General features: G+C 48.2%; 1 protein-coding gene across 2 annotated transcripts in view; it reads right to left on the reverse strand.

Moving 5' to 3' along the window:
- Positions 1 to 23,742, reverse strand: part of LOC143768057 (uncharacterized) — a 40,803-nt gene that overhangs the window by 11,307 nt on the left and 5,754 nt on the right. For both annotated transcript variants that reach the window (XM_077256727.1, XM_077256728.1), the window contains exons 2-6: positions 20,792 to 20,932; positions 20,483 to 20,662; positions 20,280 to 20,400; positions 20,099 to 20,196; positions 19,813 to 19,903 (exon numbers count right to left, since the gene is read on the reverse strand). In XM_077256727.1, coding sequence (XP_077112842.1) covers positions 19,813 to 19,903; positions 20,099 to 20,196; positions 20,280 to 20,400; positions 20,483 to 20,662; positions 20,792 to 20,869 — 568 coding nt within the window. In that variant the 5' untranslated portion in view covers positions 20,870 to 20,932. The remainder of the gene's footprint in view (positions 1 to 19,812; positions 19,904 to 20,098; positions 20,197 to 20,279; positions 20,401 to 20,482; positions 20,663 to 20,791; positions 20,933 to 23,742) is intronic.

Below are 23,742 nucleotides of genomic sequence, written 5' to 3' on the forward strand. Positions count from 1 at the left end.
ATCAGTCACCTTACACAAGCATGGTACGTGTGTGAGCTTGCCAACCTTCAGAATCTCCACCAGGTTACACCCATTATCACACACCACCATAGCTGGTTGTAGGGTCTGCGGAGAGAGCCACATATCTGTCTGGTCTGTTATTCCTTTCAATAACTCTGCAGCGGTATACAGTTTGTCTCCTTGACAAATTACTTTCAGCGGAGTCTGTTTCCGCTTTGCTAAGGCAGTGCTGCAGAGCTTCCAGCTGATGTAGACAACATGCTCTGAAATAGCAAATCAAAGATGATAGATGAGAAGTAGGGGCTCCAGGAACTGGAGTAGGATGTGGAGGAAACCCTGATAGAAGTAGGTCCAACAATCCTACGTGTAGGCAGCACATGTGCCATGCCATGGTGGGACTCGGGCCCAGCCTCCACAAAATCACTCAGTGTGTTGTCAGGGAATTGTAGCATGCCTGAGCACACGCGATTATCAACGTGTTGGACGTTAATTGGACAATCACAGTAACCATGTTGGAAAGGGCACGGGTGATCATAGTGAACACGTGCTGGTATAAGGCGGAGACGCCTCACCGGGACAAAATAGTGGCGGCTGGGGACCAAGTAGCAAAGGACCAAATGTGTATACCTGTAGCAGGCCATTTCTTTAATTTATTTCTAGCTATGGGAATTTCACACAAACCAAGTTCTACAGTATATATGACAATAGTCAGTTTTGGAACAACCAAATGTGCAGACCTGTAGCAGGCCAATTTTTCTTTTTTATTTCAAACAAAAAATTTCACCCAAAGCAGGTTATACAGTATGTATACTCCCTGACAGAAGTTATGTGGCTTATCCATGTTATGTAAATAAAAGCTTATAACCTGACGTTAAATTCATCCATTGGTTGTATAAATTATTCTTTTGAAAGCTGAAACCCTCCGAAATGTGGTTTAGGTTAAGAAAATAAATTGGCATCAATGCAGAAATATTGATTAGTTAATATTTCACAGAATGGTCAGATTTTGGCAAGACAAAAGTTTTGTCACCCACAGAAAGTAATGTGATATTCAAACAAATAATTAACTTAAAATACAAATATATGTTGCCTAACATTGGTGAATGAAGTTGTGGTGCTATTTCATATTTTGTGTGACTTCCATGAGCTTGAAGGACTGCATCCATGCGGTTCAACAATGATTCATACAATTTAATAATGAAGTCATCAGGAATAGCAAAGAATGCCGTCTTACATGCCTCCCAGAGTTCATCTAGATTCTTTGGTTTTGTCTTCCAAGCCTCCTCTTTCATCCTACCCCAAACATACTCAGTGATGTTCATATGTCTGGTGACTGGGTTGGCCAGTCCTTGAGCACCTTGATCTTTCTGTTTGGAGTATCTAGGGTTAAATCTGGATAGCCTCATTTTGGTTTCTCTGAGGCTTTTTATAGCCTCTTTCTGGGACCTGCTTTGTCGGTTATTCTTCTGCCCTCGGCTTAGAGTGACGACCCCTGTGTGCCTGTGCCTGTGTTTGTCAGGACTCTGAACATTTTTTACCTTTTGTGCATTACTGCCCTTTTCCAACATGGCGTCTTTGGTCTCATGTGCACTTGTCTTCCTGCTATAAAACTCCACCCCAGCCTTCAGTCTGTGCTAGATTATACTGCTTCGCATCCAGCTCCTGATTACTCCCTGGCCTTGCACCTGCTCCTGTGAACCTGTGTTGGAGATCCTGCCACTCTGCTCTGAGTTCCTGCTGCCTACACAAGTGTTCAGTAATCCTCCTTTATCTGCTGCTCGTGTTATTTCCATCTGCATTTGCTACACATGTAAGCTGTTTCTGCTCTGCAAAACCTGAGACTATTAACCAGGCCTCCCTGGTTGAGCTAAGATATGATTTGAACTGCCTAATAGCATATCTATCTGTGTCTGGACTAAGTCAAGGATCTATTCGTGTCAAGTTTCCTCAAGAATAACTGTGCTTCATAGACTGTTTGTTTGCATCTACCTCTGAAGTTTCCTCTTGACTGCTAAGCTGCGTTTATTATTTGCACCAGGTGTTGTGGACTTGAGTTTCTCTCTGCACCTGCTTGAATCACCGTGTGATAATATAAACTTTACCACTTATAAAACTGTGTCCTGTTGTCTTGTTCCACGCAAAGAGTCTCCTGAATTATCCCCTATAATTATTACAGTGTTCTAGCTTGCTTGTATGGTTTTGACCTGGTTCTGTTCCCCGTTGTGATTTTGTCCTTTGCTTCTGTACTGTGTATCTGCTTCTCTGAGGTTCTGACTCCTGCTATGTCCCTGATTTTTCTTGATTAGCCTGCCCCCTGTGTACTGTGTTTGCCTTTCTGGTTCACTGACCACCTCTTGTCTTGGATTCCGTCTTCTTCCTGTTTTCTGTTATTTCCCTGGTGTCTGGCATGCCTCTCTCCCCTCTCCCTGGCCCCGGAGTCCCGGTAGCATCCATCACTCATCTTCAGGAGCAGCACGCGAGGCCCCGCCTCCTTCCCCTCTGACCTGCGGTCACGTGCCACAGGTCCTGTCAGTACACTCAACCACCCAGCGCTCTGTTGTCTGCAGCCCCACTGTACAGCTGTAATCTCGCCCAGCTCCTGGATGCTGCGAGTTCAGCTGTCACAGTTTGTCTGAGGCGCTGGCTCTCACTATCAGGACTGCTGAAACCGCTGTTAAGTGCCCATCCGGCGGATTCTCCTGACACTTTTCTCTGCCAAGGGCCATTTGGATATTTATACAATCCTTGTACAAACTCCGCCCAAAAAGTACATCCTGACTGGCACTGATTTCAGGACGTAATCTTTCATTGCATGCCCTTCAGTGTTCAGTAGTGGACACTGCATATGTGTGCTAACAGACCAAAAAGAAATTAATGAGCTGGTTGTAATCAAAATAGACCTCTCTGCCCAAGAAAGCAGTCCCTGAGAATCTGCCAGGGGCCTGATAAAGGGTCATTGAGGGCTAAAAGTGGCCCTGGAGCCTGAGGTTCCCAACCCCTGTTATAAAGGAAGATAATCCATAGACCCCTAAAAGGCAACAACTGGCGGGCCTCATTCAAATATTTTTAAAATGTATTTGCGGTACTCCTACAATCAAAAAAGGCTAGGTAAAATGTGCAAAGCCATGAAAACATTATAAGTAGTGATGAGCGAGTATACTCGTTGCTTGGGTTTTCCCGAGCACGCTCGGGTGGTCTCCGAGTATTTGTTAATGTTCGGAAATTTCGTTTTCATCGCTGCAGCTGAATGATTTACAGCTACTAGCCAGCTTGATTACATGTGGGGATTCCCTAGCAACCCCCACATGTACTTAGGCTTGGTAGTAGCTGTAAATCATTCAGCTGCTGCTATGAAAACTAAATCTCCGAACAGTAACAAATACTCGGAGACCACCCGAGTGTGCTTAGAAAAACCCGAACAACGAGTATACTCGCTCATCACTAATTATAAGGAGGGTAATGCAGTAATCCTCTTCAAGTGTGAGCATCTTCTTCCTCGGTAGGCTTGAGTGACTGCGTCCCGTTTCCTGAAGCCCGGTGCAGGGCTGCCATCAGGGCATTACTGCCCTGACTGGCATATGGGGCCCGGTGGGCAGAGGGGGCCCGCATTGGGCCACGTCTCATCTGCTCACCGGGTCCCTACCGGCAGGCTAAACCGGGCCCTTAGTGGCGCTGCGGCAGTTTTTACGCTACTGACGTGCGGGAGGCTGGGAGCTGACATCAGCCACAGCACGCACGTCGCCGACATCTGACATCATTGTCAGTCGCGGGCGAGTGCGCATTTCAGCTGCATGGAGGGAGCTTCGCCCACCGCAGGAGCGTGGCCAGGTAAGAAGAACTTTTTTTTTACTGAGAGTGGCGATCCGGGGTGTTATGAACAATACTTTTGGGCTCCCTCTTGTGGTCACTCGCGGTATGGCTCTTGTATACTCTTTCCCCAGGTTGGTAGTCACCTGGTTCGTTAACACTCTGGGTGTTTCTATTTAAACTTCCTGGAGTCTTAGTCCATTGCCTGGCTTCCATGTAATCAGTCCTTGTCTGGTTGCTCTTGTCTACTGGTCCTGATTTTTGCAACATAAGCTAAGTCCTGCTTTCTTGTTTTTTTGTTATTTGTATTATTCTGTTTTTTGTCCAGCTTGTTCATAATGTGATTCCTGATTTTGCTGGAAGCTCTAAGGGGGCTGATATTCTCCCCCCATACCGTTAGTCGGTACGGGGGTTCTTGGATATTCAGCGTGGATATTTTTGTAGGGTTTTTCGCTGACCACATAAGTCCGCTTTCTATATTTCTGCTATTATTTAGTGGGCCTCTCTTTGCTGAATCTAGTTCATACTTACGTTTGTCCTTTCCTCTTACCTCACCGTTATTATTTGTTGGGGGCCTGTATCTACTTTGGGGTACCTTTCTCTGGAGGCAAGTGAGGTCTGTATTTTCTCTGAAAGGGTTAGTTAGATCTCCGGCTGGCGCGAGACGTCTAGAACCAACGTAGGTACGTTCCCCGGCTGCTATTAGTTGTGGGCTAGGATCAGGTTTGTGGTCAGCTCAGTTACCACCTCCCTAAGAGCTAGTTTTTAGGTTTGCAGACTTGGCAGAGGATCTCAGGGTCTTCAGCAATTAGGATCACAACAGTATGCCAGGCCAATGAATAGTTAATGCATTGCAGAAGTGGGATTAAAAGAAAAGAAGTTCTGAGTTTTTTTTTTTTTTTCTCTCTTTCTTCCCCTTTATCTCTGAATGGCTTGAAACTCTGCTGCTGACATGAATGTGCAAACTCTGATTACTAGTGTGGATCAGCTTGCTGCTCGCGTGCAGGGCATTCAGGATTTTGTTACTAGCAGTCCTATGTCAGAACCTAAGATTCCTATTCCTGAGCTGTTCTCTGGAGATCGATTTAAATTTAGGAATTTTAGGAATAATTGTAAATTGTTTCTATCTTTGAGACCTCGTTCGTCTGGAGACTCAGCTCAGCAAGTTAAAATTGTTATCTCCTCCTTGCGGGGCGACTCTCAGGATTGGGCTTTCTCATTGGCGCCAGGAGATCCGGCATTGGCAAATATTGATGCGTTTTTTCTGGCGCTCGGATTGCTTTATGAGGAGCCCAATCTTGAAATTCAGGCAGAGAAGGCTTTGCTGGCTATTTCTCAGGGCCAGGATGAAGCCGAAGTGTATTGCCAAAAATTTCGGAAATGGTCCGTGCTTACTCAGTGGAATGTGTGCTCTGGCCGCAAATTTCAGAAATGGCCTTTCTGAAACCATTAAGAATGTGATGGTGGGCTTTCCCATTCCTACAAGTCTGAATGATTCTATGACGCTGGCCATTCAGATTGATCGGCGTTTGCGGGAGCGCAAATCCGCTAATCCTTTGGCGGTGTTGTCTGAACAGACGCCTGATTTAATGCAATGTGATAGAATTCAGACTAGAACTGAACGGCAAAATCATAGACGTCAGAATGGGTTGTGTTTTTACTGTGGTGATTCTACACGTGTTATATCAGCATGCTCTAAACGCCTAACAAAGTTTGTTAGTCCTGTCGCCGTTGGTAACTTGCAGCCTAAATTTATTTTGTCTGTGACTTTAATTTGCTCATTGTCTTCCTACCCTGTTATGGCGTTTGTGGACTCAGGCGCTGCCCTGAGTCTTATGGACTTGTCGTTTGCCAGGCGCTGTGGTTTTGTCCTGGAGCCTTTAGAAAATCCTATTCCTCTTAGAGGAATTGATGCTACGCCATTGGCAGAGAATAAACCGCAGTATTGGACACAAGTGACCATGTGCATGACTCCTGAACATCGGGAGGTGATTCGTTTTCTTGTTCTGCATAAGATGCATGATTTGGTCGTTTTGGGTCTGCCATGGTTACAGGCTCATAATCCTGTTCTGGATTGGAGGGCTATGTCTGTGTCTAGTTGGGGTTGTCAGGGAATTCATTGCGATTCCCCGTTGGTGTCTATTGCTTCCTCCACTCCTTCAGAAGTTCCTGAGTATTTGCTTGACTATCAGGATGTGTTCAGTGAGTCCAGGTCCAGTGCTCTTCCTCCTCATAGGGACTGTGACTGCGCTATAGATTTGATTCCTGGTAGTAAGTTTCCTAAGGGACGATTATTTAATCTGTCGGTACCTGAGCATGCCGCGATGCGTTCTTATATAAAGGAGTCTTTGGAGAAAGGACATATTCGTCCATCCTCTTCCCCTCTTGGTGCGGGATTTTTTTTTGTGGCCAAGAAAGACGGATCTTTGAGACCTTGTATAGACTATCGGCTTCTGAATAAAATCACGGTTAAATTCCAATACCCTCTGCCACTATTGTCGGACTTGTTTGCTCGGATTAAGGGTGCCTGTTGGTTCACCAAGATAGATCTTCGTGGTGCGTACAACCTTGTGCGCATTAGGCAGGGAGATGAATGGAAAACTGCATTTAATACGCCCGAAGGTCATTTTGAGTACTTGGTGATGCCTTTTGGGCTCTCTAATGCTCCTTCAGTGTTTCAATCCTTTATGCATGACATCTTCCGGAAGTATCTAGATAAATTTGTGATTGTTTATCTGGATGACATTTTAGTTTTTTCTGATGATTGGGATTCTCATGTAAAGCAGGTCAGGATGGTGTTTCAGGTTTTGCGTGATAATGCTTTGTGAAGGGCTCAAAGTGTCTCTTTGGAGTGCAGAAGGTTTCCTTTTTGGGTTTTATTTTTTCCCCTTCTGCTGTGGAGATGGACCCAGTCAAGGTCCGAGCTATTCATGATTGGACTCAACCCACGTCTGTTAAGAGTCTTCAGAAGTTTTTGGGTTTTGCTAATTTCTACCGTCGTTTTATTGCTAACTTTTCTAGCGTTGTTAAACCTCTGACGGATATGACCAAGAAAGGTTCTGATGTCGCTAATTGGGCTCCTGCGGCCATTGAGGCCTTCCGGGAGCTGAAGCGCCGGTTTACTTCGGCGCCTGTTTTGTGCCAGCCTGATGTCTCACTTCCCTTTCAGGTTGAAGTGGATGCTTCTGAGATCGGTGCAGGAGCTGTTTTGTCGCAGAGAGGCTCTGGTTGCTCTATGATGAAACCATGTGCTTTCTTTTCCAGGAAGTTTTCGCCGGCTGAGCGGAACTATGATGTTGGTAATCGGGAGTTGTTGGCCATGAAGTGGGCATTTGAGGAGTGGCGTCATTGGCTCGAGGGAGCTAAGCATCGTGTGGTGGTCTTGACTGATCACAAAAACCTGATGTATCTCGAGTCTGCTAAACGCCTGAATCCTAGACAGGCTCGTTGGTCATTGTTTTTCTCCCGTTTTGACTTTGTGGTCTCATACCTGCCTGGTTCGAAAAATGTGAAGGCTGATGCTCTCTCTAGGAGCTTTGTGCCTGACTCTCCTGGAGTCTCAGAGCCGGCTGGTATTCTTAAAGAGGGAGTGATTTTGTCGGCCATTTCTCCTGATTTGCGACGTGTGTTGCAGAGATTTCAGGCTGGTAGACCTGACTCTTGTCCACCTGATAGACTGTTTGTTCCTGATAAATGGACCAGCAGAGTTATTTCCGAGGTTCATTCCTCGGTGTTGGCAGGGCATCCTGGGATTTTTGGTACCAGAGATTTGGTGGCTAGGTCCTTTTGGTGGCCTTCCTTGTCACGGGATGTGCGTTCTTTTGTGCAGTCCTGTGGGACTTGTGCTCGGGCTAAGCCTTGCTGTTCTCGTGCCAGCGGGTTGCTTTTGCCCTTGCCCGTCCCGAAGAGGCCTTGGACACACATTTCCATGGATTTCATTTCAGATCTTCCGGTGTCTCAGGGTATGTCTGTCATCTGGGTGGTGTGTGATCGTTTTTCCAAGATGGTCCATTTGGTGCCCTTGCCTAAGTTGCCTTCCTCTTCCGATCTGGTTCCTTTGTTTTTTCAGAATGTGGTTCGTTTACACGGCATTCCTGAGAATATCGTGTCTGACAGAGGATCCCAGTTTGTGTCCAGATTCTGGCGATCTTTTTGTGCTAAGATGGGCATTGATCTGTCGTTCTCGTCTGCCTTTCATCCTCAGACTAATGGCCAAACGGAGCGAACTAATCAGACGCTGGAGGCTTATTTGAGATGTTTTGTTTCTGCGGATCAGGATGATTGGGTGACCTTCTTGCCATTGGCTGAGTTTCCCCTCAATAATCGAGCTAGTTCCGCTACTTTGGTTTCGCCATTTTTCTGCAACTCTGGTTTTCATCCTCGTTTCTCCTCAGGTCATGTTGAGCCTTCTGACTGTCCTGGGGTGGATTCCGTGGTTGATAGGTTGCAGCGGACTTGGAATCATGTGGTGGACAACTTGAAGTTGTCACAGGAGAAGGCTCAGCGTTTTGCCAACCGCCGCCGCGGTGTGGGTCCTCGACTTCGTGTTGGGGATTTGGTTTGGTTGTCTTCTCGGTTTGTCCCTCTGAAGGTTTCCTCTCCTAAGTTTAAGCCTCGCTTTATTGGTCCTTATAGAATTTTGGAGGTCCTTAATCCGGTGTCTTTTCGTTTGGATCTTCCTGTGTCGTTTGCCATTCACAATGTGTTCCATAGGTCTTTGTTGCGGCGGTACATTGTGCCTGTGGTTCCTGCTGTTGACCCTCCTGCTCCGGTCTTGGTTGAGGGCGAGTTGGAGTATGTGGTGGAGAAGATCTTAGATTCTCGTCTCTCTAGACGGAGGCTTCAGTATCTGGTCAAATGGAAGGGCTATGGTCAGGAGGATAATTCCTGGGAGGTCGCCTCAGATGTTCATGCGGCCGATTTGGTTCGTGCCTTTCACGCTGCCCATCCTGATCGCCCTGGTGGTCGTAGTGAGGGTTCGGTGACCCCTCCTTTTAGGGGGGGTACTGTTATGAACTATACTTTTGGGCTCCCTCTTGTGGTCACTCGCGGTATGGCTCTTGTATACTCTTTCCCCAGGTTGGTAGTCACCTGGTTCGTTAACACTCTGGGTGTTTCTATTTAAACTTCCTGGAGTCTTAGTCCATTGCCTGGCTTCCATGTAATCAGTCCTTGTCTGGTTGCTCTTGTCTACTGGTCCTGATTTTTGCAACATAAGCTAAGTCCTGCTTTCTTGTTTTTTTGTTATTTGTATTATTCTGTTTTTTGTCCAGCTTGTTCATAATGTGATTCCTGATTTTGCTGGAAGCTCTAAGGGGGCTGATATTCTCCCCCCATACCGTTAGTCGGTACGGGGGTTCTTGGATATTCAGCGTGGATATTTTTGTAGGGTTTTTCGCTGACCACATAAGTCCGCTTTCTATATTTCTGCTATTATTTAGTGGGCCTCTCTTTGCTGAATCTAGTTCATACTTACGTTTGTCCTTTCCTCTTACCTCACCGTTATTATTTGTTGGGGGCCTGTATCTACTTTGGGGTACCTTTCTCTGGAGGCAAGTGAGGTCTGTATTTTCTCTGAAAGGGTTAGTTAGATCTCCGGCTGGCGCGAGACGTCTAGAACCAACGTAGGTACGTTCCCCGGCTGCTATTAGTTGTGGGCTAGGATCAGGTTTGTGGTCAGCTCAGTTACCACCTCCCTAAGAGCTAGTTTTTATGTTTGCAGACTTTGCTGAAGACCCTGAGATCCTCTGCCATTAGGATCACAACACCGGGGGGCCCGGGGAAGACTGAGACATGGGGACAGATTGGTGAACATGGGGGGGCAGAATGCTCAACAGGGGGGCCCAGAATGCTGGACACGGGGGGGGGCAGAATGGTGGACACGGGGGGGGGGGCAGAATGGTGGACACGGGGGGGCAGAATGGTGGACACGGGGGGGCAGAATGGTGGACATGGGGGCAGAATAGTGGACATGGGGCAGAATAGTGGACATGGGGCAGACATGTGGCAGAATGCAAGATACGGGGCATGACGAGACACTGGTGGCATGACTGGAGACACTGGGGGCAGGATTGGAGACAGATGGGGCAGAATTGGAGACACGGAGCATGATTGGAGACACGGGGCAGGATGAAAGACATGGGGGCATGACTGGAGACAGATGGGGCAGGATCATGGGGCAGGATGGATACGATGGAGACAGATGTGGCAGGATGGGGAGATCATATGGGGCAGATTGGATACTCATGAGGGCAGAATGGGAGAACATATGGCTGAAGCCAGGAATGAGACACACAGGGGCCAGGATGGGGAATATTATTACCATAGGGGCTAATTAAGGGATATTATTACTGCAGTGATGTATTTATGTTTTGAGTATACTGCTTTAAATGGGGGGGGGTCCTGTTACTGTGTAGAGTGATACTATGTAGCCTTTTTTTCTTCATGTGGTGTAATGTAGAAGTTGGGAAAAATTAATTAATGTGTTCTGCAAGCGGAGCTTGAGATAACTGTTATTTCCTGCAGAGACGAGCCCAGGCTGTGTTGGATGAAAGATGAAAAACAAAGATGAAGGACTTCACCTAGAGACGTCACTGGTGAGTCAGTGTGTTAGGCCGGTTTCACATTTGCGTTGCGGACGGCTGCGGACTTCCTCAGTGAAGCCCCGCCCTTGGCCGCACCTCTACCACTAGCTCCGCCTATTTCTGTATGCAGCCGGCATGCGGCCAGCGTACCTATCTTTAACATTAGGTACGCAGGTCGTGCCGCTATATGCGGATGCTTCCGCATGCGTCGTTTTGACGATGCGGTGACCAGCGTAGAACGCAGCTTGTAGCAATTTTTTTTTCTCCGCACACATGCGGAAGCATCTGCATACAGCGGCACGACCTGCGTACCTAATGTTAAAGATAGGTACGCAGGCCGCATGCAGAAGTAGGTGGAGCTAGCGGCCGAGGGCGGGGCTTCACGGAGGACGTCCGCAGCCCTCCGCAGCTCCTTAAAACGCTAGTGTGAAACTAGCCTTACCTATACACTTACATTATACACTGTATACTATATACAGAGCTCCTGTGTATAATGTCACCAGTGATCACTGTATTACCTGTACACAGACACTGCATACTAAGTACAGATCTCCTGTGAATACTGGCACTTATGGTGATAGTATTGTATTAATTTTATTATTGCTGATCAGTATTGTGGTATTCAGTCACTATGTGGTGGTAATATGTGGTCTGGACATGGTGTTTCAGCATTTATCCCTTGTATATGCTATTTGGTCATTTTGTGGTGGTAATATGTGGTCTGGTCATGGTGCGGTGGGATTTGTTCCTTGTAAGTGATATTATTCGGTCACTGGTGGCAATATGTGGTCTTCAGTTTTTGGTTTGCGGTATTTGTCCCTTGTTTGTGATATTATTATTTATTTATAAAGCACCATTGATTCCATGGTGCTGTACATGAGAAGGGGTTACATACAAGTTACAGATATCACTTACAGTAAACAATCTTACAATGACAGACTGATACAGAGGGGCGAGGACCCTGCCCTTGCGGGCTTACATTCTGCAGGATTATGGGGAAGGAGACAATAGGTTGGGGGTTGCAGGAGCTCCGGTGTTGGTGAGGCGGTAGCTTCGGTGGTGATGAGGAGGCAGCGGGGTCAGTGCAGGCTGTAGGCTTTCCTGAAGAGATGAGGTTTCAGATTCCATCTGAAGGATCCGAATGTGTTTGATAGTCGGACGTGTTGGGGCAGAGAATTCCAGAGGATGGGGGATATTCGGGAGAAGTCTTGGAGGCGATTGGATGAGGAGCGAATAAGTGTGGAGGAGAGAAGGAGGTCTTGGGAGGACCGGAGATTACGCGAGGGAGGATATATGGAGATTAGATCAGAGATATATGGAGGAGACAGATTATGGATGGCTTTGTAGGTCAGTATTAGTAATTTGAACTGGATACGCTGAGGGAATGGGAGCCAGTGAAGAGATTTGCAGAGGGGGGAAGCGGGGGAGTAGTGAGGAGAGAGATGAATTAGTCAGGCAGCAGAGTTAAGGATGGACTGGAGAGGCACAAGGGTGTGTTAGCAGGGAGGCCGCAGAAAAGGATGTTGCAGTAGTCAAGGCGGGAGATGATGAGGGCATGCACAAGCATTTTAGTAGATTGAAGGTTGAGGAAAGGACGGATTCTGGAGATATTTTTGAGCTGGAGGCGACAGGAGGTGGAAAGAGCTTGGATGTGCGGTTTGAAGGACAGGGCAGAGTCAAAGGTTACTCCGAGGCAGCGGACTTCCGGTATGGGGGAAAGCATGATGTCATTGATTGCGATAGATAGGTCAGGTAAGGAGGATCTGTGGGGTGGAGGAAAGATGATGAGTTCAGATTTGTTCACATTGAGTTTGAGGAAGCGAGAGGAGAAGAAGGAGGATATAGCTGATAAGCACACTGGGATTCTGGACAGCAGAGCGGTGACGTCTGGGCCAGAGAGGTAGATCTGAGTGTCATCAGCATAGAGGTGGTACTGGAATCCATGGGACTGTATGAGTTGTCCCAAGCCAAGTGTGTAGATTGAGAAGAGTAGGGGGTCCTAGAACAGAGCCTTGGGGGACTCCAACAGAGAGAGGGTGGGATGAGGAGGTAGTGTGGGAGTGGGAGATGCTGAATGTGCGGTTTGAAAGGTACGAGGCGATCCAGGATAGGGCGAGGTCTTTGATGCCAAAGGAGGAGAGGATCTGTAGTAGGAGGCAGTGGTCAAGTGTGTCAAAAGCAGAGGACAGGTCTAGAAGGAGGAGTACAGTGTATTGTCCAGTAGCTTTGGCGGTAAGTCGGTCGTTGGTGATTTTGGTCAGGGCAGTCTCAGTTGAGTGATGGGGCGGAAACCAGATTGTAGATTGTCGAACAACAAGTTAGATGAGAGGTGGGAGGAAAGTTCAGCGTGGACGTGCTGCTCCAGGAGTTTGGAAGCGAATGGGAGCAGCGATATTGGGCGATAGCTGGACATAGCAGTTGGATCGAGGGTTGGCTTTTTAAGGATAGGCGTGATTGTGGCATGTTTGAATGCAGAAGGGAAGGTGCCAGAAGTTAGTGATAGGTTGAAGAGGTTGAAGAGGTGGGTTAGGGATGGGATTAGTGTGGTGGTGAGGTTGGGGAGGAGGTGGGATGGGGTCGAGCGCACAGGTGGTGAGGTGCAATTTGGAGAGGAGACAATTAAGCCCCCCTTCAGTGATGTTGGATAGGGAGGTTATGGGGTTTGGGCATTTGTCTGGTATACAAAGGGGTTGTGGTGGTTGAACAATGAAGACTTGCCTTGTCTGGTCGATCTTATTTTTAAAGTGTGTGGCAAAGTCCTCAGCAGAGATGAGGGAGGTTGGAGGGGGCAGTGGGGGGCGGAGGAGGGAGTTAAAGGTTTTGAATAACTGTTTGGGGTTGTAGGATAGGGAAGATACGAGGGTTGTGAAGTAGGTCTGTTTAGCAGAGGTGAGAGCAGATTTAAAAGCGAGTGTTGCCTGTTTGAATGCAGTGAAGTCATCTTGCGAGTGTGTTTTCTTCCAACGCCGCTCCGCAACCCTGGACACTTGCCGGAGCTTTTTAGTGGTGTTATTGTGCCAAGGTTGTCTACTGATACGTCGCACTCTGCCATGGACGAGAGGGGCAACCGTGTCAATAGCTGATGCGAGAGTGGCATTGTAGAAAGCAGTGGCAGTGTCTGTGTCGTGGAGTGAGGATATGGATGCCAGTGGTAGGATGGAGTCAGAGAGTGTGTGGGCGTCTAGGTGTGCAAGGTTTCTGCGGGGGTGCGCATGTTGTTGGACATGGATGACCGGTGAGGAGGACAGGGATGAGAAGGTGAGCAGATGGTGGTCGGATAGAGGGAGAGGGGAGGTGGTGAAGTTAGATAGGGAGCAGAGATGGGTGAACACCAGGTCTAGTGTATGCCCGTCTGTGTGGGTGGTTGCGGAGGACCATTGAGTAAGTCCAAAGGATGAGGTAAGGGACAGAAGTTTGGAGGCTATTGACTGAAGGGTATCAATGGGAATGTTGAAGTCACCCATGATGATGGTGGGAATGTCAGCAGAGAGAAAGTGAAGAAGCCAGGTGGAGAATTGGTCAATAAAGGCAGTTGCTGGGCCCGGAGGTCGGTATATGACTGCCACTTGGAGGTTGGAGGGAGAGCAGATGCGGACAGAATGGACTTCAAAAGAGGGGAGGATAAGGGAGGGAAGAGGCGGGATTGGGTTAAAGGTGCAGTTTTAAGAAAGGAGAAGACCCACTCCTCCACCATGTTTGTTGCCGGGTCGAGGAGTGTGGGTGAAGTGGATGCCTCCGTAACACAGAGCAGCAGGGGAGGCAATGTCAGAGGGTGTTAGCTATGTTTCTGTGAGGCCAAGGAAGGCAAGATTGCGGCAGAGAAAAAGGTCGTGAATCACATGAAGCTTATTGCAGATTGAGCGGGCATTCCAGAGTGCTCCAGAGAGAGGGAGCAGGGGGGTGGGCGTCAGGGGCACGGGTTTTAAGTTGGAAAGATTGCGGTGGTTCATGTTGGATAGGGAGTGATAGGAGGGAGTAGTAATGGGAGGTATGAGATGTGGTGGTCGAGGGATGGGAGATATGGAGAGAGAGAGAGAGAGAGAGAGAGAGAGAGAGAGAGAGAGAGAGAGAGACTTGTTTTATGTGTTCTTAGGACAGATTTGAGGTTGAGGAGCAGGTCAGCAGAGGAGGACAGGTGGGGAGGAAAGAGGGAAGGGGAGATGATTACTAGGTTAGAGAGTGCTGGGGTTTGTGATAGCGAAGGAGAGAGAGGATTAACTTTTGCCATGCTTCAATAGTCTCCATGGGAGGCTAGAAGCTGGCACCACTCGATCAGCTCTGCTACATAGCAGCGACCTGATGTTCGCTGCTATGTAGCAGAAATGCAGGTGTGCTGTGAGCGCCGACCATAGGGGGGCGCTCACAGCATGCCGGCATTAGTAACCATAGGAGTCTCAAGGACCTCTATGGTTACCATCCTGATGCATCGCCGACCCCCGATCATGTGACGGAGGTCGGCGACGAGGTCATTTCCGGCTGCCCGGCCGGAAGCGCCGCTTAAATGCCGCTGTCTGCGTTTGACAGCGGCATTTAACAGGTTAATAGCGGCGGGTGAATCGCGATTTCACCCGCCGCTATTGCGCGCCTATGTCAGCTGTACAAAACAGCTGACATGTTGCGACTTTGATCACCGCCGGAGCCCACATCAAAGGGGGAGACACGACTTGCGCAGTACTAGTACGGCGCATGTCGTGAAGGGGTTAAAAAATCTTTTTGCCAAAACAAAAGCTGCCGGCTATATGTGCGATCTAGTGATGGGAACTGTTAATGTGTGATAGGTGAAAAGTGGAGTTTTTCCAAGAGAGAGAGGTGGGACTGTGGACAGTTCGAGGGGTGAAGGCAGGGTGGAGTCTCAAGGGGGCCCCGAAAATTTTGCCCGTATGGGGCCCCGAAATTTCTAGTGGCAGCCCTGCCCAGGTGCAAGGGCTGTTAAGTGACCTGACTGCGGGCTGTGCCGGAGTCCCCGACATATAGAAATGGGCAACAGAATTCTGTCACCTGCACCATCGGATGCTCCCGTATAAGAGGAGGAGAATCCGGGGACAGTACGATCTCTCGGAAGTGGTCTCAAGCGGCATCGAGGAGCTTCTCCCAGGCCCGTTCATTCTTCAAGAAGGGTTGATCCTGCTCCCTTCCTTCTCAGATCATACCTACTGCATAACAGCGATGTTGCCCCTCCATTTTGAGGAATGTGACAACTGGTTCCAGCAGTCAGCTGTTGCAGCCTTCAAAGCAAGTGTTCCTCCTCTACTGCCCACTGGTTCAATGATATGTGATGAAGGAACCTGAACTCTATGGGCTCCCATCTCCGATGCCAGTTGTATGCAGTGACCTCACCCAAGATGCCAATTGTGGGTACCTTGTGGCTAGTGGGCACCATAGCATTTCTCCAGTCCTGGTCCTGCCTCGCCTCCTTGTTTCTTCTGACAACCCTAGGTCCCGCAGTCCGTGCACTACTTCCTGGGTCCTAACTCTCCCAACTGCAGTCCACAATAACCCCAGCAATAAAGGCTGCAGCCTGGGTTAGTCCTTGGAGGTTCCAGGAAAACATTCTGTTCCTGCCACCCCTGCTGTTGTGCAAGCTTTCTCTGGCTCAGACATTCCTCCGGTCACTCCCTCGGGAGTCTGACGTGATTCCACCATCTTTGCTGTCCACCAAGGACGTTTCCCTGTATGGATGACTAATTGAATCCGGAAACATTTTTTAACGCTTTTTTGGAGTGTTATATATCACATATAAAATTACAGGAGGGGCTGGGGGGGCATACACATCACAGGAGATGCTGGGACATTTTCATCACTGGGGAGGCCAGGGGGAATAGACAACACTGAAGGGCTATATACATTACTAGGAAGCACAGACAGCACTGGGGGTATATATGTCCCTAGGGGGAATATACATCACTGGTGGCACATACATCACTGGAGGCTATATACATCACAGCTGGGGGGATATACAGTACATCTGGGGTAAATGCAGCACTGGGGAATATACATATCATTTGAGGGCACATACAGCCCTGGGGGAGATATACAGCACTGGGGGAAGGGGGATATATAGCACTGGAAGGGACAGACCACCTGGCAGGCACATAGATCACCAAGGGGTCACAGATCACCGGGAGGGGGGGGCATGAAGAAAACAGGGTGGCACAGAGATCATATGGGGGGACAGAGATCACAGGGGGCACAGGGAACACATGGGTGCACAAATACCACAGGGGGTACAAAGTAGGGGGACACAGGAATGACATAGATCACAGGGGTGGCACAGATCACAGGGGGGGAATATAGCTGGGGGAGCAGAGAGATCACAGGGGGAACAGATCACCGGGGGGGTGGCACAAAGATCATAGAAAGGGGGGCACATAGCTGGGGGGGGGGGGGTCACAGAAATCACAGGGGATATATAGATTTGGGGCACAGAGATCACAGGGGTGCCTATAGCTGGAGACACAGATCAGAGGAGGGTCATAGAGTGGGGGGGCACAGAGATCATATTGGGGCAAATAACTGGGGGGGGGAGGGGGCACATAGCTGAGGGGCAGAGATCACCAGCAGAAAAGTACAGAGCTGCAGACACAGATCACTCTGAACTCTGTAGCAGCAGCTCCTCTTCCGGAACAGGAGGACGGGAGTGCATTGGGCACTAACCCCGCCCACCCCAATGACATCATTCATATGCAGGCAGCGTTCTGTAATGAACGCTGAATACTGTGCACTTGAGGGTTAAGGGGCCGGCAGCTGGCAGGATATGGCTGCCGCCCGAGCCTTGTTGACTCCGGGGACCTGCCTGCGGGCCGCACGAGGTTCCCCACCCCTGCCCTAATCGCTGCCTACAGACTGTATTCAGCCACTCTCCCTGCTCCTGCAACTCTCCCTTCCTCCCTAGGCTAAAAGCAGATTGCATCTGATACAAAGATGCACAAGATTAGAAGGGCTGGTAGTATGATGGTTCAGCTTCAGCACCAGTATCTACACTACAGGACTTTGAGACGTTGTACTGCACACACACGCCTGGACAAGCACTCTCTCCTCCAATAACAACTGTCACAGAGCTGTGCAATGGTGTCACTGTGCCGAGCCTGACACCGCCTACCATTTTAACAACCCCCTGATGATGTCACACAGCCAGGAATGAGAGTAATGCCACTACTAAGATGGCTATAGCATTACAGTGACCCGCAGGCAATCCCCGCATGCTTTTTGGCTGTGTAACAGGCGCTATACATGTGGGGTGGGGATTCAATTTTGAAATCGAGCACCGGATAATGCTCACCGAGTAACGAGCACATCCGAGCACCCAGATAATCAAGTGATATCCGAGTATCATAGAGCACATTCGCTCATCCCTAATCGGGATTCTAGGAAGCCAACAGCATCATTACCCTCCGCTTTCTCTTACAGGCCCATCATAATATTTTTTTCAAGTGATTTTCTAACTTGTCAGCACATTCTTCGTGCCCGTCGTCCGCCAGGGCCTGGGGTACTCGGTACCAGGTCCGGTCTTAAAGGGAATGTCACGGTGGCTGCGACCCCGTTCGTGCCCTGGGTGCCCAATTAAAGGGGATCGGTCATTAAAGGGGTTTTTGAATAAAGTTTGTCTGGACGTCACCTGTGGTGTTCGGTCAGTGGGGACCGACGCCGCTTAAAGGGGTCCTCTGGGCTGATGGTACGGCAGCTAGATGGTGATGCTTCCCACAGGTGAAGTGGAGTCCCCAGGGCTCCCAAGGTATATGGCAAAAATGGGGGGTTGCCGATAAATAGAGGACACAGGGTTGCAGTCTTTACCTGGTTTACTGAGATGATATTCAGCCTCAGTCCAGGGTACCAGCAACAGGTACAGAAGGAGTCCAGGCAGCCCGGAAACAAGTGGACTTGGCAGGTCAGGTTGGGAGCCTTCCACTTTGCACTCACTATTAGTCCCTTGCTACCTGAAGTGTCCTCACAAGGTCCTCGTTTTTCCCTGTCCTGGGACAGTATCTGTATGGAAGGCAGCTTGAGCAGTTCCTTCTGGGGTCTCTGCACGGTGACTCCAGGCTCCTGAATGCTGCTGTACCACAGGTGTGGTGTGGGCAACTCACGTATAGTCCTATGCCCTCTGGTTTTGCTATGGGGCTTGCAGTTCCCCACAGCCTAGCCTCGGGCTCCCGGTACCCAGTTTCTGCGCTCTGGCTTAAGGAGGCCCACTCGCAGCCTCCTCTAGCCCTTGATCTCTCCTCTGCTCCTTTCCCTTCACTGTCTGCTCCAGACTAAACTGACTCCTCCTCCAGACCAGGATCTTTATTCAGGGAAGCTGCACTGAAACCGGGTTTAGAGCTTCCCCTCCTGGCCTGGATTCAGAAGGTGTTGTGTGCATGGTTTACGTGCCAAAGAAATTCTTCTTGTTTCCAGGCATAGCACTACCCTCCCCAAGAGGAAGGCAGCACTACTGTGGTACCTGTTGTGAAATTGGATTTTGGGCTCCCCCGGTGGCCACTGGTGGAATTGAACTGGTGTGCATCATCCCCTCTGTTCACCTGTTTCCATCAGGATGTGGGAGTCGCTATTTAACCTTGCTCCTCTGTCACTTCCATGCCGGTCAACATTGTAATCAGAAGCCTTTCTGTGCATGTTCCTGCTACTAGACAACTCCCAGCTAAGTTGGACTTTTGTCCTCGTTTGTTTTTGCATTTTGTTCCAGTTCACAGCTGTAGTTTCGTTTCTGTGTCTGGAAAGCTCTTGTGATCTGAAATTGCCACTCTGATGTTATGAGTTAATACTAGAGTCTTAAAGTAATTTCAGGATGGTATTTTGATAGGGTTTTCAGCTGACCATGAAAGTGCCCTTTCTGTCTTCCTGCTATCTAGTAAGCGGACCTCAATTTTGCTAAACCTATTTTCATACTACGTTTGTCATTTCATCTAAAATCACCGCCAATATATGTGGGGGCCTCTGTCTGCCTATCGGGGAAATTTCTCTAGAGGTGAGCCAGGACTATATTTTCCTCTGCCAGGATTAGTTAGTCCTCCGGCCGGCGCTGGGCGTCTAGGGATAAAAACGTAGGCAACGCTACCCGGCTACTGTTAGTTGTGCGGCAGGTTTAGTTCATGGTCAGTTTAGTTTCCATCCTTCCAAGAGCTAGTACTCATGTTTGCTGGGCTATGTTCTCTTGCCATTGAGAACCATAACAGGTACCCGAACTCCTGGGGTGCCACACTAATCCCAGGGGGTAGGTGGATCCTCCAGGTTGTAAGTTCAATAGAAAAGGGCTTTCACAAAATCATTTGAACATTTTCAGATGGAGGAGAATGTTCTATTCTAGAGGCAAAATGGTAATCACACAATTGTGATACGGCCAAACTACACGACTGATAAAGCAGCCACAGCCGGTGACTGAAAATAATCTGTGACTTCTCTGTATTTAGTGGTCACTACTCACCTGGGTAGTCATATGTTGAAATCTCCTCTTTACACACCTCATCACCCCTCACACATGTCTCTGTAGTATTAATATGGGTCAGATCTTTACCCTGAAACAAATGTAAATGTCACAGACAGATGGAGAAGTCACATCTATGATCAGCTCTAATCCTGCCATCTCCACCGTTCTCATTACACAAGTATAAAACATATAATACTGGGGGATAAAACAAGACTGAGCACAAGACCTTCACAGCCGTCTACACATCATAGGAGAGATCTCATGACACCTTCTCTCCATCTACCTGATGATCCTGAGGAACATAGAGATCTTCTTGTTTACAGTCCTGTGGAAGAAGAGGACGGGGACATCTCTCTGGTGTTGTCCTCTTACTGGATAGATCTGGAGGAAACACATACAGGGACTGAATTCATTCTTTACATACAGATAATTATAGGACGTGTGTATTTAGTCCTGTCTATTACCTGATGTGAGGGGCTGGGGAACCTCCATCATGACATCCTTGTACACATCTTTGTGTCCTTCTAAATATTCCCACTCCTCCATGGAGAAATAGACAGCGACATCCTGACACCTTATAGGAACCTGACACATACAATGATACCGTCATCCCCCGATCCCTTCATAGTGTTACTGTATAATGTCCCAGCATTCCCAGCAGTGTCACCTCTCCAGTCAGCAGCTCAGTCATCTTGTAGGTGAGTTCTAGGATCTTCCGGTCATTGCGGTCCTCATTTATCAGGGGGTGAGGTGGAGGCCTAGAGACTGGGCTCAGGGGTCTTCCCCATTCCTCAGACACAGGGTCCTGACAGCGCTCACTAGAGGTCTTCTTCACTACTGTGTAATCCTGGTTATGGAGAGACACATTAATAAATCTCACTACAGACATTTCCAGAGTCCTCACCTCTCCAGTTCTGTCCATCTGTTATTCCCATAGATAAGAATGATGTAATGTGACGTCATCAGAATCTCTCACCTCTCCAGTAAGCCGGAAGAGGATCTCTAGGGTGAGCTGTAATATCCTCTCCACCATCTTGTTCCTGTCCATATCCATCCTTGAGGATTAATTCAGAAAAATTCTCTTAATATACAAGATGTCCACTGAGAAGATCTGACACTGTAGGGAAATGAATAGGAAGAAAATGAGCCAATGTAACCTCATAAAGAATGACAACAAGGGGAACCATACTAGGAGAAAGAATATGTAGATATTGTATTCTCTAGTCTTGTACAGACCGGAACACAAGTTGAATTGCTGACCACGACATCTCTTCCATGCTCCCAATCACAGGCTAAGTTGGCCGCTGCTTAGGCAACTTATTGGCTGTAGGAATCATATGTTTTTTGGGACTGAAACCATCATTGATTGTGGGTACTTCACACTAGACCTTGGAAATCAAGGTCCCAGAGTCTGGAGGAAGAGCGGAGAGACAGACAATCCAAGCTGCTTGAGGTCTAGAGCGAAGCTTCCACAATCAGTGATGGTTTGGGGAGCCATGTCATCTGCTGGTGTAGGTCCACTGTGGTTTATCAAGACCAAAGTCAGTGCAGCAATCTACCAGGAAATTTTAGAGCACTTCATGCTTCCCTCTGCCGACAAGCTTTTTGGAGATGGAAATTTCAGGGTATGTGCACACGTTGCAGATTTGCCTGCGATTTTTCTGCACTGAATCTGCATCTCTTGGCAGAAAACGCAGGTACATTTTTGATGCGTTTTTTGCGCGTTTTTGTAAGCTAAATAAAGATGTATTATTGAACAAAAATATTTGTGATGTAATTTCTTGTCCAAACTCCTCTTTTACGTTTGTCCAACCCACACTCCATTACACACACAGATAGATAGATGGAAGGAATGAGATGAAGGAATGAGATAGATATATCTCTCATTCCTTCTATCTATCTATCTATCTATCTATCTATCCCATTCCTTCTATCTATCCCATATCTATAGATAGAAGGAATGAGATAGATATATAGATAGATCTACATATAGATAGATCTATAGATATATGAATAGATAGATCTATGTATCTATCTATAGATATATGTATGATAGATATATCTATGGATAGATGTAGATAGATATATGGATAGTTAGGCTACTTTCACACATCAGGTTTTTTTTCAGGCAGGCAGGATCCTGCAAATTTTTGAAAAAACGGATCAGTTGCAAATAGTGAAAAACTACTAATCCTATAGTAGTGAAAGTTAAAAAAAAGAGCCAGAAAAAAGTATTTTAATATTCTTAATTTCACCATACTTATCATATTCGATCGCCTGCAAAAAAATTAAAAATAATATACCAACCGTATACTCCCTGTCCGACGCAGTCCAATTAACCCCTTCCCGACCCATGACGCCACGTAGGCGTCATGAAAACCCGTGCCAATCCGACCCATGACGCCTATGTGGCGTCATGGAATTATCTCGTCGCTGCAGAGCGGGTGAAAGGGTTAACTCCGATTTCACCCGATCTGCAGAGACAGGGGGAGTGGTACTTCAGCCCAGGGGGGGTGGCTTCACCCCCCCCGTGGCTACGATCGCTCTGATTGGCTGTTGAAAGTGAAACTGCCAATCAGAGCGATTTGTAATATTTCACCTAAAAAACTGGTGAAATATTACAATCCAGCTATGGCCGATGCTGCAATATCATCAGCCATGGCTGGAAATACTGAAGTAACCCCCCCCCCCCACCCCACCGATCACCCCCCCAAGCCACCGATCTGTCCCGTAGTCCCCTCCGTCCTGTGCTCCGCTCCCCGTCCTCCTGTCCGCTCCCCCCTGCTCCTATGTCACCCCCCCGTGCTCCGACGCCCCCCCGTGCCCCGATCTCCCCCCCCTTATACTTACCGAGGCTCCCGGTGCCCGTCCGCCTCCTCCATGGGCGCCGCCATCTTCCAAAATGGCGGGCGCATGCTCAGTGCGCCCGCCGAATCTGCTGGCCGGCAGATTCATTACAAAGTACATTTTGATCGCTGTGGTAGGTTCTATCACAGCGATGAAAATAAAAAAAATTATAAATAAACCCCCCCCTTTATCACCCCCATAGGTAGGGACAATAATAAAATAAAGAAAATATTTTTTTTTTCTTTTTCCACTAGGGTTAGGGTTAGAACTAGGGTTAGAACTAGGGGTAGGGTTAAGGTTAGGGGTAGGGTTAGGGTTACGGGTAGGGTTAGGGTTATGGCATGTGCACTCAGTGCGGATTTGGCCGCGAATCCGCAGCGGATTGACCGCGGATCCGCAGCGGATTGGCCGCTGCGAATTCGTAGCAGTTTTCCATCAGGTTTACAGTACCATGTACACCTATGGAAAACCAAATCCGCTGTGCCCATGGTGCGGAAAATTCCGTGCAGAAACGCTGCGTTGTATTTAGCATGTCAATTCTTTGTGCGGATTCCGCAGCGTTTTACACCTGTTCCTCAATAGGAATCCGCAGGTGAAATCCGCACAAAAAAACACTGGAAATCTGCTGTAAATCCGCAGGTAAAACACAGTGCCTTTTACCTGCAGATTTTTCAAAAATCGTGCGGAAAAATCTCACACGAATCCGCAACGTGGGCACATAGCCTTAGGGTTAGGGTTGGAATTAGAGTTAGGGTTGGAATTAGGGCTAGGGTTGGAAATAGGGTTAAGATTAGGCTTGTGGTTAGGGTTACGGATAGGGTTAGGGGTGCGTTGGGGTTACAGTTGTGGTTAGGGTTGGGATTAGGGTTAGGGTTGGGATTAGGGTTGGAATTAGGGTTACGGGTGTGTTGCGGTTAGGGTTGTGGTTAGGGGTGTGTTGGGGTTAGGGTTGTGATTAGGGTTATGGCTACAGTTGGGATTAGGATTAGGGGTGTGTTGGTGTTAATGCTGAAGTTAGAATTGAGGGGTTTCCACTGTTTAGGCACATCAGGGGTCTCCAAACGCAACATGGCGCCACCA

This window comes from Ranitomeya variabilis, chromosome 4, assembly GCF_051348905.1.
Source record: "Ranitomeya variabilis isolate aRanVar5 chromosome 4, aRanVar5.hap1, whole genome shotgun sequence".
Lineage (NCBI taxonomy): Eukaryota > Metazoa > Chordata > Amphibia > Anura > Dendrobatidae > Ranitomeya > Ranitomeya variabilis.